This window comes from Lepidochelys kempii, chromosome 4 (assembly GCF_965140285.1).
Source record: "Lepidochelys kempii isolate rLepKem1 chromosome 4, rLepKem1.hap1, whole genome shotgun sequence".
Lineage (NCBI taxonomy): Eukaryota > Metazoa > Chordata > Testudines > Cheloniidae > Lepidochelys > Lepidochelys kempii.
The window spans coordinates 28,862,252-28,875,239 of record NC_136383.1 but is presented as its reverse complement, the minus strand read 5'-3'; the positions used below and the strand labels follow the sequence as shown (position 1 = coordinate 28,875,239).

The following is a 12,988-nucleotide window of genomic DNA, read 5'->3' as shown; positions in this document are numbered from 1 at the left end:
ACAGTGTTGTAACTGTGTTACTCCTGATAAATAGCAGCCAGTATGCGTTCAGAATCAGAACTATAGGTTTTAATAATGACTTCAGATCTTAAACAGTTTTCCGTCTGCTTTTAATGCAGTTTACTTAAGACTTTCATGATGGACAGTAAAAAACAAAATACTGGGCCAAATCCCCAGCTGGTGTAAACAGTCACCATTTACTCCATCTGAGACTGACCCCTTAGGTAGTAGAGAAAATGTCTTATTTCTCAAACATTCAGAAAATTTTATCTGAATAGTTCCTTTCAAAGCATTTATCAGTTCAATGCTCTTTTATTGCAGGTATCATGTCATTGTGATTGTATTAGTGTATTGCTTTCCACTGCTTGTCATGGGTATCACTTATACCATAGTTGGAATTACCCTTTGGGGAGGCGAGATTCCAGGTGACACATCTGACAAATACCACGAGCAGCTCAAAGCTAAGAGAAAGGTACTGTTCCATTAAACCTTGCTAAGTAAATTTATATTGATTTTTTTTTTTCCTGCTGAAATCACTAGCAATTACGTTGTAAAGTATTGGAAGTGTTTTATTTCAAACAGAATGGCATTTGAGACTGTTATAAAAGAACTCTGTTTAAATTGCAATTGATTTTGACAGGGTTCCCCCCACCACCACCACCATGTGGTGGCTGTTCAAACAAATGATGTAAATGTTTGGATTTTAACTCTTTACTCCAATTCTAGGAGGCTCTGAGTAACATTTAGTCAAGCATACAATTGTGTCCTTGAGATGTAGAAACAGAAGGCCTGCCTTATTAACAGAACTAAAGTGATGATCCTGGAACTTCTTGGGATCAGCTTTGTTTATTCTCTGAACAGTAGCTGTTTATTGACCTGATCCAAATCCAGCAGAAGTCAATGGGAATCTTTCTGTGACTTAATAGGTTTTGGATCTGGCCTATTTCAGTACACAGATAAGAGCTGCTTTACCTATTCATGTAACGAATGCTATGCATTAGAAATTAGCACCTTTTACAGTGAAAATCAACTGATCCTTTCAATTATTTTTTTCAATGTATTTCATTAGTTTTAATTATTTGTATAATCAATATTTCAGTTTATACGTTGTTAGTGAACCATTTACTTTGACAATTCACTCAGTTGTGCAATTGGTCACATGGATCAGATTGTATTGTTTCCGCTTCTTAGGCGGACGACAGAACATTCTAAGTAGGATAGTAACCAAATAAATAAGCCCTTCTGTTATTCATTTTTTGTGCTAAAATTCTTTAAAATGGATTTGCAAACATTGGGCCCAATGATGGAACTCTAACTTGCTTTGGTGAGCACATACTCAATTAGTCTGACTGGTCATCCCAAAGTTATCCAAACATTTGTGAATAATGAACATAATCCCATGAGTCATAACAAACTGAACAAAAAACACTTTGTGAAATACTCGTGAATCAGTTATTCCAACTCTGCCACAAGCTCTCCATCACAATTAAAATTCACATAGGAGGACACCACCAAATTCTGCTCACTACTAGTGTTAGTGTTGTGTCTTAGACAGTTGTGACCTTGGAATACAAAAATTATGTTAATGTAAATAACTATTAGCCTTAATTAAACCCATCCAGGCTTTCTGGCTATCTACATATAAAACTCTGGCTTGCTACCACTCCACAATAATGCGGGGGGGACCCTCAAAGTCCTGATGCAGTATGCATTAAACCATAGGATGGATTCTTGGGTGCTTCAGTTTTTTCAAAAACATACAAAGGAACATAGAAGGAAGTGCTCCCAGACAGTACAAGTGATCACACCCTTAGAATAGAGGGCCTAGAAAGGGAGATGTCAGGGCTACCAAGAGTGTTTCTGAGCCCAGAATACATCATATAGTCTTGATCAGATGGCAAGAGCAAACAGAACAAATTTCCACTTTTGTGAAAAAGTGGGGTGTGAGGGGGGAACAAGCAGCAATGCAACTCAGGGTTGGGAGTGGGAAGGGCCCAGGTAAGTGGCTTGGGCTAGTCCCACCTGGGAGAATGGGGGAAGGCTCAGGCTAACTCTGTGGTGTCCTGTTTTCCCTTTGGGAAATATGGTCCCCCTACAGTGGGATGAATGCAATGTCTTCTGTGTATAGGTTGCAAACAGTTTCACTCACCCAAGTCCTGGATGCTTAAGGAAGTTTAGGCTACCACCTGCAAGTTGGACCCATGTCCTTAATAACTAGTAACACCCTGTGGAAAATATTGAAAAGAACTTTGAACAGCTCCTTTTTGGAGGGCAAAGTGCCAGCATCTCTTAAAGAAGCAACTGTTAGGCCCTGCTCAAGCAACCATCTTTTAACAGACTCTTACCAGTTATTGCCTTAACTCTATTCTTGTGGGAACGGAGGAGGGTAGGGGGGGCATGGTAATTTTAAACTAAGTGAAATATAATTATTAAGGAAATCTGGAAAATGTACTTAATTGTATCCCCCTGAAGCTAAATGCTTTAGATTCAGTTCAAGGAATATAAAAAGCATTTCCATAGTGCTCTGTTTAGATCTTTAACAGGGTCCTTATCTCCCATGGCAGCAGGAATGAATCTGCCATTCACAATATCACCCATCCAAAAACAAGTTTCGTATGTTTACAAAATGAACTTTATTACAAAACCCTAGCAGTGGAAACTCTACTGGGCAATTAGCTGGCTTATTCCCTATACCTCCTCATTAGGTCATAAAAAGAAACCATGAACGGTGCCAAGGGTTTGACAGTGAAGATAAACTGAGAGATGACTGTGTGTGACAAATGCAGTTTCCCAAAGGGAGTTTGGAAGGAAATATTAAAGGCAAGCTCCTGAACTCGGGGAGCCAAGCCTTCCCACTTTATCAAAGAAATTCAGCACATTTGATAGTAGTGGCTAAATGAAATGAACAATTTTCAAAGCTTCTAGCTTTCATCACAAAGAGTAGCTGGTATTTACTTTGTGTTGCTAATAGTCCAATTACATCCCTTCGATCCTTTAAAACTATGGCTATTTAGGACTTTAAAAGTATGCAAGAGACATGAAATGCCTCATTAATTAAAGATTTCAGAGTAGCAGCCGTGCTAGTCTGTATTTGCAAAAAGAAAAGGAGTACTTGTAGACAATGGATCATGTAGTGTGGTCTCTCAACCTCAGCCGTGCAGAACACAATGCCATCCACAGCCTCAGAAACAACTCGGACATCATAATCTAAAAGGCTGACAAAGGAGGTGCTGTCGTCGTCATGAATAGGTCGGAATATGAACAAGAGGCTGCTAGGCAGCTCTCCAACACCACTTTCTACAAGCCATTACCCTCTGATCCCACTGAGGGTTACCAAAAGAAACTACAGCATTTGCTCAAGAAACTCCCTGAAAAAGCACAAGAACAAATCCGCACAGACACACCTCTGGAACCCCGACCTGAGGTATTCTATCTGCTATCCAAGATCCATAAACCTGGTAATCCTGGACGCCCCATCATCTGAGGCATTGGCATGTAGACTCCCTCCTCAGGCCCTACGCTACCAGCACTCCCAGCTATCTTTGAGACACCACTGACTTTCTGAGGAAACTACAATCCATCGGTGATCTTCCTAAAAACACCATCCTGGCCACTATGGATGGAGAAGCCCTCTACACCAACATTCTACACAAAGATGGATTACAAGCAGTCAGGAACTGTATCCCCAATAATGTCACGGCAAACCTGGTGGCTGAACTTTGTGACTTTGTCTTCACTCATAACTATTTCACATTTGGGGACAATGTATACCTTCAAATCAGTGGCACTGCTATGGGTACCCACATGGTCCCACAGTATGCCAACATTTTTATGGCTGACTTAGAACAACGCTTCCTAGCTCTCGTCCCCTTATGCCCCTACTCTACGTGGGCTATATTGATGACATCTTCATCATCTGGAGCCATGGAAAAGAAGACCTTGAGGAATTCCACCATGATTTCAACAATTTCCATCCCACCATCAATCTCAGCCTGGACCAGTCCACACAAGAGATCCACTTCCTGGACACTACGGTGCTAATAAGCAATGGTCACACAAACACCACCCTGTACCGGAAACCTACTGACCGCTATTCCTACCTACATGCCTCCAGCTTTCACCCTGACCACACCACACGATCCATTGTCTACAGCCAAGCTCTATGATACAACCGCATTTGCTCCGACCCCTCAGACAGAGACAAACACCTACAAGATCTCTATCAAGCATTCTTACAACTACAATACCCACCTGCTGAAGTGAAGAAACAGATTGACAGAGCCAGAAGAGTTCCCAGAAGTCACCTACTACAGGACAGGCCCAACAAAGAAAGTAACAGAACGCCACTAGCCATCACCTTCACCCAACTAAAACCTCTCCAGTGCATGATCAAGGATCTACAACTTATCCTGAAGAACTATCCCTCACTCTCACAGATCTTGGGAGATGGGCCAGTCCTTGCTTACAGACAGCCCCCCAACCTGAAGCAAATACTCTCCAGCAGCCACACACCACACAACAAAAACACTAATCCAGGAACCTATCCTTGCAACAAAGCCCGTGGCCAACTGTGTCCACATATCTATTCAGGGGACACCATCATACGGCCTAATCACATCAGCCACACCATCAGAGGCTCGTTCACCTGCACATCTACCAATGTGATATATGCCATCATGTGCCAGCAATGCCCCTCTGCCATGTACATTGGTCAAACTGGACAGTCTCTACATGAAAGAATAAATGGACACAAATCAGACGTCAAGAATTATAACATCCAAAAACCAGTTGGAGAACACTTCAATCTCTCTGGTCACTCGATTACAGACCTAAAAGTGGCAATACTTCAACAAAAAAACTTCAGAAACAGACTCCAACGAGAGACTGCTGAATTGGAATTAATTGCAAACTGGATACAATTAACTTAGTCTTGAATAGAGACTGGGAGTGGATGGGTCATTACACAAAGTAAAACTATTTCCCCATGTTTATCCCCCCACCCCCCACTGTTCCTCAGACGTTCTTGTCAACTGCTGGATGTGGCCCACCTTGATTATCACTACAAAAGGTTTCCACTCTCCTGCTGGAAATAGCTCACCTTAAGTGATCACTCTGGTTACAGTGTGTATGGTAACACCCATTGTTTCATGTTCTCTATGTATATAAATCTCCCCACTGTATTTTCCACTGAATGCATCCGATGAAGTGAGCTGTAGCTCACAAAAGCTTATGCTTAAATAAATTTGTTAGTCTCTAAGGGGCCACAAGTACTCCTTTTTCTCTTTTCATTAATTAAAGGCTTTTTAACATGATGGCAAGCCCATCTTTTCATTATGCCTCTCCATATTATCTCTCTGCCTACAATGGGCATGTACCGGAATTCATGCTTTGCAAATGTACAATGAGAGGATTAATAGTGTATGGGACGTAAAGTAACTGCATCGGCAGTGTTATCAGTGGAGCCCTTAGACAGCTCTTCAGTTACACTGTTGTCAGGTATGATTTCTGAGGCAACTGGTATTTGGAAAGATGAATTTGTAATTGTCACTCAAAGGCAAATTAATAGATCAGGCTCCAAAGTAGGTTCTTTTTTGTTCTTCCTGCAAAACTCAATTTAAAAAAAAAAGCTACAGCTCTGCCTTTATTCAAATGAAGAGAAACTTGGCTAGTTACCTAAACACATGGAGGGCTTGCGCTGATTGCAATTTATTTTGAAGAGTAAATCTACAACAACACTAGGGGAGTTTGACATTAAGCAATGAGGTACTGATTATTGGGAATGGTGGGCAAAGCATATAAAATGCTAGCAGTTAATGAATAGCACTTGCAAGACTTCTTTAGAAGTCATTACAAGTTTGCTAAGAAAATGGTTAACTTGATACGTTGTTTAGGTGTTATCAACAGCTTTGGAGATGTTCCCATTGTCTGACTCTATGCAGCACTACCACATACCCACATTCTTCTCAAAGTAACTTCCAAATTACATGGAAATCAAGGAAGATCACTTTACAGCTAGAGATGAGTAAAACCATTCCTGGTATTTTGGAGAGCCTCAGCTTTACGGCATTTCAAAAGTTCAGGACAATATGGGTGAATTTTAGAGAGTATCCATTTCTGAGACAGAAGAGGACCCACCACCCACATGATGCTCCATCCCAGGGCCAAATTAACCTATAGACCAGTGGACTTGGCCCCCACCGTCACCCCCCCAACCAGCTGCAGCAGCACGTGTCCTGTCTATGCTCAAAACTTGAACTAAGCCCTGCCCTGATATTAGGAATTGACTTTTGTCTTGGATTCCCCACACTCGCCATTTGTGAATCTTTCAGCTTCCTCTTTCAGCCAGAGCTAGGAGGAAAGGACAGAAACATTTCAACAGAGGCTTTTGTCGCATTATTTCTGGCCAAGCCAAGACCAGAAATTACTGGAAATGGGGTGAGATGTTTTTTTTTTTAAATAACACATACAGGGCTACAAGATACCACTACATACACATTTGAACTTTTGGATGCTTCCCTGAATCTAATTCAGTGGCCAACCTTTGAGGTTTACCCAACCCCAATCTGAACTTTAGAACAAGACTTGGGAGATATTTTTCCTTCTTATTAAAATCTTTGCCATGAGAATGACTCATGTTTCTCAGCTGTGCTCTCATTCTATAATCATTTTCATGAGAAAATAATTTCCAGGCCCAATTATCTGTAGATAAGAAACTTTTAATAAGTGTATAAATATGGGGAACTATTAAGTGTTTAGTGTCAAAATCACCTGAGCATTAAAATGCACATTCATCCCTAGCTTTTCAACTACTACAGTGTTCTTTATTTTATTTGTTCATCAATTCCAATTCCTCTTCTAACTTTACAGAGACTATAAAAAGGGAATAGCCAACATATACTGTAAAGGTCAAAGTAATAACTTGCTTCTATCTATTCTGTGAGAGAGGATAGTAATACAATTCTGGTACAACATTTTTGTGACAAAAATTGTTTTGATAAGATGAAGAGTCTTGGGCCAATGATTAGACCAAGAATAGGAAATTCTATTCTTCAAACCTCTGCATTTTTCATCTTTTCTCTAACTTTAGCATAAAATTAATAGGTAAAGATAATGATACGCCACTGTGCGTGTGTTTTTTGACAATTTTAATGACCCCAACACTTGACTCTATCCACATTCTCTCTTCTCCTGACGCTGTCAACACGCAGCCTCAACTCAACTTCTTTCTTCATTGCAGTATAAATAAAAGCCAGACTTGGCCTGTGCCAAAATGTTTAAGTGTTTGTGGTCCTATGAACCTGGAAGTATACATAACATTTCCCACTGTGTCATAGTATCCCAGGAAGTAAATCGGTAAGCACACAGGTGCAATAGTGTCAATTACATGAACAAATTTGGAAAGTAGATATTGAAATAGTGGTTACAAGAGGAAAGATGCCATAACCACTAAGATGAGAACCCTCTATTTGATTAATTAACATACTGTGTGTGTGATACGGAAGCCCAGAATACAAGAACATAGATATCTAAGATTGCTGTCTAGAGAGAAAAAGATACTCCAAATAGTTTGTTGATTGTTTGGATTTAATAAAGTCAAGATTCTTATCTTTGACATGAATTTGAGAAGCCATACGCTGTGGGGAAGCCAAATATAAAAAGAAGACAGAATTACTTGTTTCTGAGGCAGAGTTAAATAACTGAGGTGAAAATTGGAAAACTCACCCAGAATAAAAAAGAGTGACAAGTTCAAGAAATTTTAAATATATATTTTTTCAAGTGAACCTCTAGAAGCTCAGATTAAGACACCCCTAAGCAAACACTTTACAGTAATGTGCTGAAAACAATATTGAGTATAAATTTTAAAAATGACAATAAAGCACACCAAGAAATAGCCACTTCTCCACATGTAACCAGACAGCATTCTGTTAGCCTCACCTTATGTATAGAATTGAGCCCTCTCTCCATCACAACAAGAATATTAAGATAGTGATCCTTAACAAATTCACAAACGAGAAGGTATTTATGAGTGTAGCTCAACAAATGAATCCTCAGGAAATATTCTTGGCTTTTCTCTGGCATTCCACACAACCCATACAGGAAGAGCAGATTGTCCAAGTTATCAGCACACACAGACTAATGACATGTTGCCATGTCCAGACACAGTGTCAAGGCTTGTGTATATACATTATACAATGCTATTGTATAGTACTGCAGAGAATCCATTGGTAATACACATTCACTCTATCCTATATGAATTGCACAAAATAGTAAAGAGAAGTAGGGGTGCTACTATCGGACATTAGATAGCAGTCTAAAGAGTTTTCACATGCTTGAATTCTCATACTTTTTACTTCAGGGTTAGAATTCTCATCATTGGAACCTTAAACAACATTTTCTTTCATGCTCTCACAATTTTTGATCAGAGGAGGACCCTTTCCCTTCATTCAGCTACTGTTTCTGTTTTCAGAATAATTTACATACTATTTAAACTAGGTGGCAGGCATTCTTAGTATTTTTTTTCCTCTGAAAGCTTTAGATCCTGCCTCCAGTTAAGAGCCAGTCCATATGCCATTCAAGTTTGTCTAAGTAGACTGGGGAGAGAAATTATTTCCTTCTTGGAAGTACATTAAATTGTGCATTTCTAGCACATCATTACAAAGTTTTATAGCCAAGTGATTGTCACCTGCCTTGACCTGTGCTATTCCTGTTTTATCTGCTACTACCATACCCAGAAGTTATTTCCGGAACTCTCAGCCTCAAAAGTTGTATGCAGTGTTGTTGTAGCCATGTTGGTCCCAGAATATTAGAGACAGAAGGTGGGTGAGATTATATCTTTCACTGGACCAACTCCTGTTGGTGAGAGAGACAAGCTTCAAAGCCATACACATGCCACGATCTTATGCATTTTCCACTATCTCTTTAATCCTAAAGTAACATACTGCTTGGGAAAGCAATGCTTCAAGTCAAATCACTTTTGGTGCTTTGTCCTCCTATGCTGCATCTCAGACAGATGTCATTGACACAAGCCCTTTGTTATTCTGAAAAATATATTAAAAATGTTTTCTCTAAATAAAAGCTTCATCATCTGTAAGGTAACACCTAATCTTTACATGAAAAGATAATCTTCCCATCTGTAGAAAAGAAGATAAATAGATGTGCCTGCTATTAAAATGTGTCAGGGAAAGATAATAGTATTCATTATGTGAACAGCTTCCTATAGGGTGTGAAAAGGAAAAAGTCAAAGGGTTAAAGCTGCAATTAATGAGATGGTATTATTATCCTTATCAAGATTTGCCAGACTTATTCTCAAACCTTCTCACCATCTCAGTCAAATAAAGCAAGAGTATTAAATGGTAGATGGGCAACATGCTGGAAAGCAGGGTCAGTGACTATATATTAAAACTTGTTAAGAATAGAGTTGGTAAGAACAGAAGACCTAGCTACAAGACAAGAAACTACAAAAAGGACATTTTTACTACATAGCATAAAGTGGACAACAGAATTTGTTCCGATGGGTTGACAGAGACCATACCTCAAAATCTGAGGCTATATGGCAGTTCATGCTGCCACCTATTACATCCATCAAAATTAATTATGGGATTAATTGGACCATTAAACTTCAATGCCTTGTTTGCTAAATGTGAACAAGCAGAACAGGTGGCTTGGGTAATGAAGCTAGATGAATGAACTTTGGACTTAACGAAAATTAATTTCAGACTTATGGTATGTGAAATTAGTACCAAGGATGGATGAACACAGAAGCCATGAAGTAAGTCAACAAATTCAGTCTTCTTGAACTGTCCTTTTAAAGCATTGTCTACACTAGAGAGGCATAGGTAATAAAATTGGTGAGATAGCACCATGGTAGGTGGCAATAACATAACATATTCACAGTAACCAAGCTCTTTCAAGTGCAGATTAGTTTCAGTTTTGCCCTGTCTCGGTATGTCACTGCAGTGGCAATGCTAACTGGATATTCCTTCCAGGACCAATTTAGTAAGTAAACTCTTTTCATCCAAGGATGAATTTCAGCCTTTTTTAGATTAAAGCAATTTTATAATCCATGGGTTCAAATAATTTACACCTCACTAACTGCAGTACATGATCTATGAAAGAGCCCAGCCAAACTACTGTACATTTTCTTCTATTGGATCCATAATTAATAATTACAAACATTTTGTCAATTTCTGGTCTAACATTAGAAAATGTTACTTGGATGAACACATGAAGTTTAAGTAGAAAAAATGTTTTAGATTATTGTAGGCCTATAAAAATTCTACTGTTCAGTGCAACATCCATAAATCCTTTATAGGGATTAGACTAGCAATGAAAGTGCTTCCACAAACATCCTGAATCTATAAGTATCAAATGGGATGTGAGGAGGGTTGAGTCTGGAAAAGCAGCTACTTTTACAGCCCCTCCCAGGAGCACATGGGGAATTATTAACTCCTTATTTTTCAGGCACAGGGGAATGCTTCGGAATCCTGTCACAAATCTCTTATTTCCCAGGCTTTCATGTAAGTCTGTTCTACTCTATCAAAATTTAAAACAAAACAAAAAAATCTTTCCAATATAAAGTATTTCTCATCTGTGTTTCCAGTGTTCAGTCCAGACTTACAAACACTCCATTAATTTCCATGGGATTTCTCATGCAGGTTAGCAAGCTCACATGAATAAAAGTTTACAGGACAGGGATTTTTGAAGAGCATACTCACTGCTGGCTTGCCTCATTGTGGCATAGCAGGCTCTCCGCATTTTGGTCTCCCTGCCAACAAACACTTTGAAAGAGAAGAAGACAATTAGTGCAGAGCCAAAGGGTTACTGGCCTGTGGATAAGGGGGAAGAAATAGATGTGATATAACTGGATTTTGGTAAGGCTTTTAACACAGTCCCACATGACAGTCTCATAAGCAAACCAGAGAAATGTGGTCTAGAAGAAATTACTGTAAGGTGGATGCATAACTAAGTGAAAGACCATACTCAAAGAGCATTGTAAATGGTTCACTGTCAAACTGGGAGGGCATGTCTAGTGGGGTTCCACAGGGGTCAGTGATGGGTCCAGTACTATTCAATATCTTCATTAGTGACTTGGATTATGGAACGGAGAGTATGCTTATAAAATTTGCAGGTGACACCACGCTGGGAGTGCTTGTGAGCACTTTGGAGGACAGATTTAGAATTCAAAATAACCTCTACAATCTGGAGAACTGGTCTGAATTCTACAAGATGAAATTCAAAGATAAGTGAAAGTATTTCACTTAGGAAGGAAAAAGTCAAATGCACAACTACAAAATAGGTAATAACTGGCTAGGTGGGAGTACTGCTGGAAAGCTGTTGGGGTTTAAAGCAGATGACAAATTGAATTTGAGTGAATACGATGCCCTTGTGAAAAAGGTCTGGCATGTATTAATGACAGTTATATGTAGGACCAGGGAGGTAATTGTCCTGTTCTGCTCACCACTGGTGAGGCCTCAGCTGGAGAACTGTATCCAATTTTAGGATCCAGACTTTAGGACAGATGTGGACACGTTGGAGAGAGAGAACAAAAATTATAAAAAAAGTTTAGAGAACTTGGCATAAGGAAAGGTTAAACAATGAGGCATGTTTAATCTTGAGCAAAGATGACTGAGGGGGGACCTCATCAGTCATCAAATATTGTAATGGCTGTTATAAAGAGGATGGTGATCAATTGTTTTCCATGTCCATCGAAAGGAGCAGAAGTAATGGGCTTCATCTACAGAGAGGGAGATTTAAGTTAGAAACTTTTTCCTAATATATAAACTATAAGGGTATTTAAGTTCTGAAATAGGCTTCCAAAGGCGGGGTTGTGAAATCCCCATCATTGCAGGATCTTTAAGAATGGGTTAGACAAATACCTGGCAGGGATGGTCTAAGTTTACTTAGTCCTGCCTCAGCACAGAAGGTTGGTCTCAATGACTTCTTGAGGTCCCTTCCAGCCCTATATTTCTATGATTCTGTGACTCATCCTTCCAGCCAGGTCACTTATAGTCACTCCCCCAGGTAATAGAGTTCAACAGCCTCACACCAAGTCCAATTCCAAACTTACTAGTCCTTTTGCCCCTGGTGTCTTCACACCACCATTCTGAGTGGGCCTGTAGGAGAACCCAGGCCCTCTCTCTCCACTGGGTTCCAGCCCAGGGAATCTATAATAAGCAAGCAATGTCATCTATTCAGACCAATCCTGCTTCTTCGTTGGGCTTCTTCCTACCTTAGTCAGTATATTGGCTTTTCACAGAGCCCCATCCTAGGCCCACTATGTACTTGTATTCTCCTCATGCTCCAGAGCCAATCAGGGTTTACCCTCCTTTCAAGGCAGGGACTCCCAATGCCTTCTCTGTTTGTCTCCTGGCCTCTTGCCAGAGATCTCCACTCAGGAGAGGATCCCGAGGCTAACTCTTCCCCTGGGCTTCCTTTTCAACCCTGCAGGACTCTACTGCCAAGAGAGGGACTTCAGAGTTTTTTCCCTCCACCGTGCTCTCTCTCTCTCTCTCCCCGCAACTCCCACTTGACTTCACCTCCTTCTACTCTGGGCTTCTTTTCTTTATAGCAACCAGCTGGCACTTATATTTCATTGAGCAGAGCCCAATCTCCAGGTACAACCTGGTGGCCTCACTGAATGGTCCAGCTCCAATTAACCATTTCAGCACCAGTGTGTGGTATACACTGCAGCCCAGGGAACTTTGTGTTTATTTTTTTTTATGTTCATCACAAGCTTTTTTAATGACTAAGGGCCAAAATACCATGAGCACAATTCCCAGATGGTGAAGATATGATAAAAACAGATATCCTGTTATTTTTGCCCAACAATTGGCTCCCTTAAGGCATTAAAAACATGAGAACTGTAAACACAAATACAGTATCAAGATATACAACTCTATTCAGGTGTTCCTGAATACCATTAACTTGAACTTTATTGAGGTTCCATGAATAACCTTACTACTCATAATGATAAAATGGCCCAAGCCTA

General features: G+C 39.9%; 1 protein-coding gene across 1 annotated transcript in view; it reads left to right on the top strand.

Moving 5' to 3' along the window:
• TACR3 (tachykinin receptor 3) overlaps window positions 1-12,988 on the top strand; it is a 63,165-nt gene that overhangs the window by 26,646 nt on the left and 23,531 nt on the right. The window contains exon 3 of the mRNA XM_073340040.2: window positions 322-472. Within this exon, the coding sequence (XP_073196141.1) occupies window positions 322-472 (151 nt within the window). The remainder of the gene's footprint in view (window positions 1-321; window positions 473-12,988) is intronic.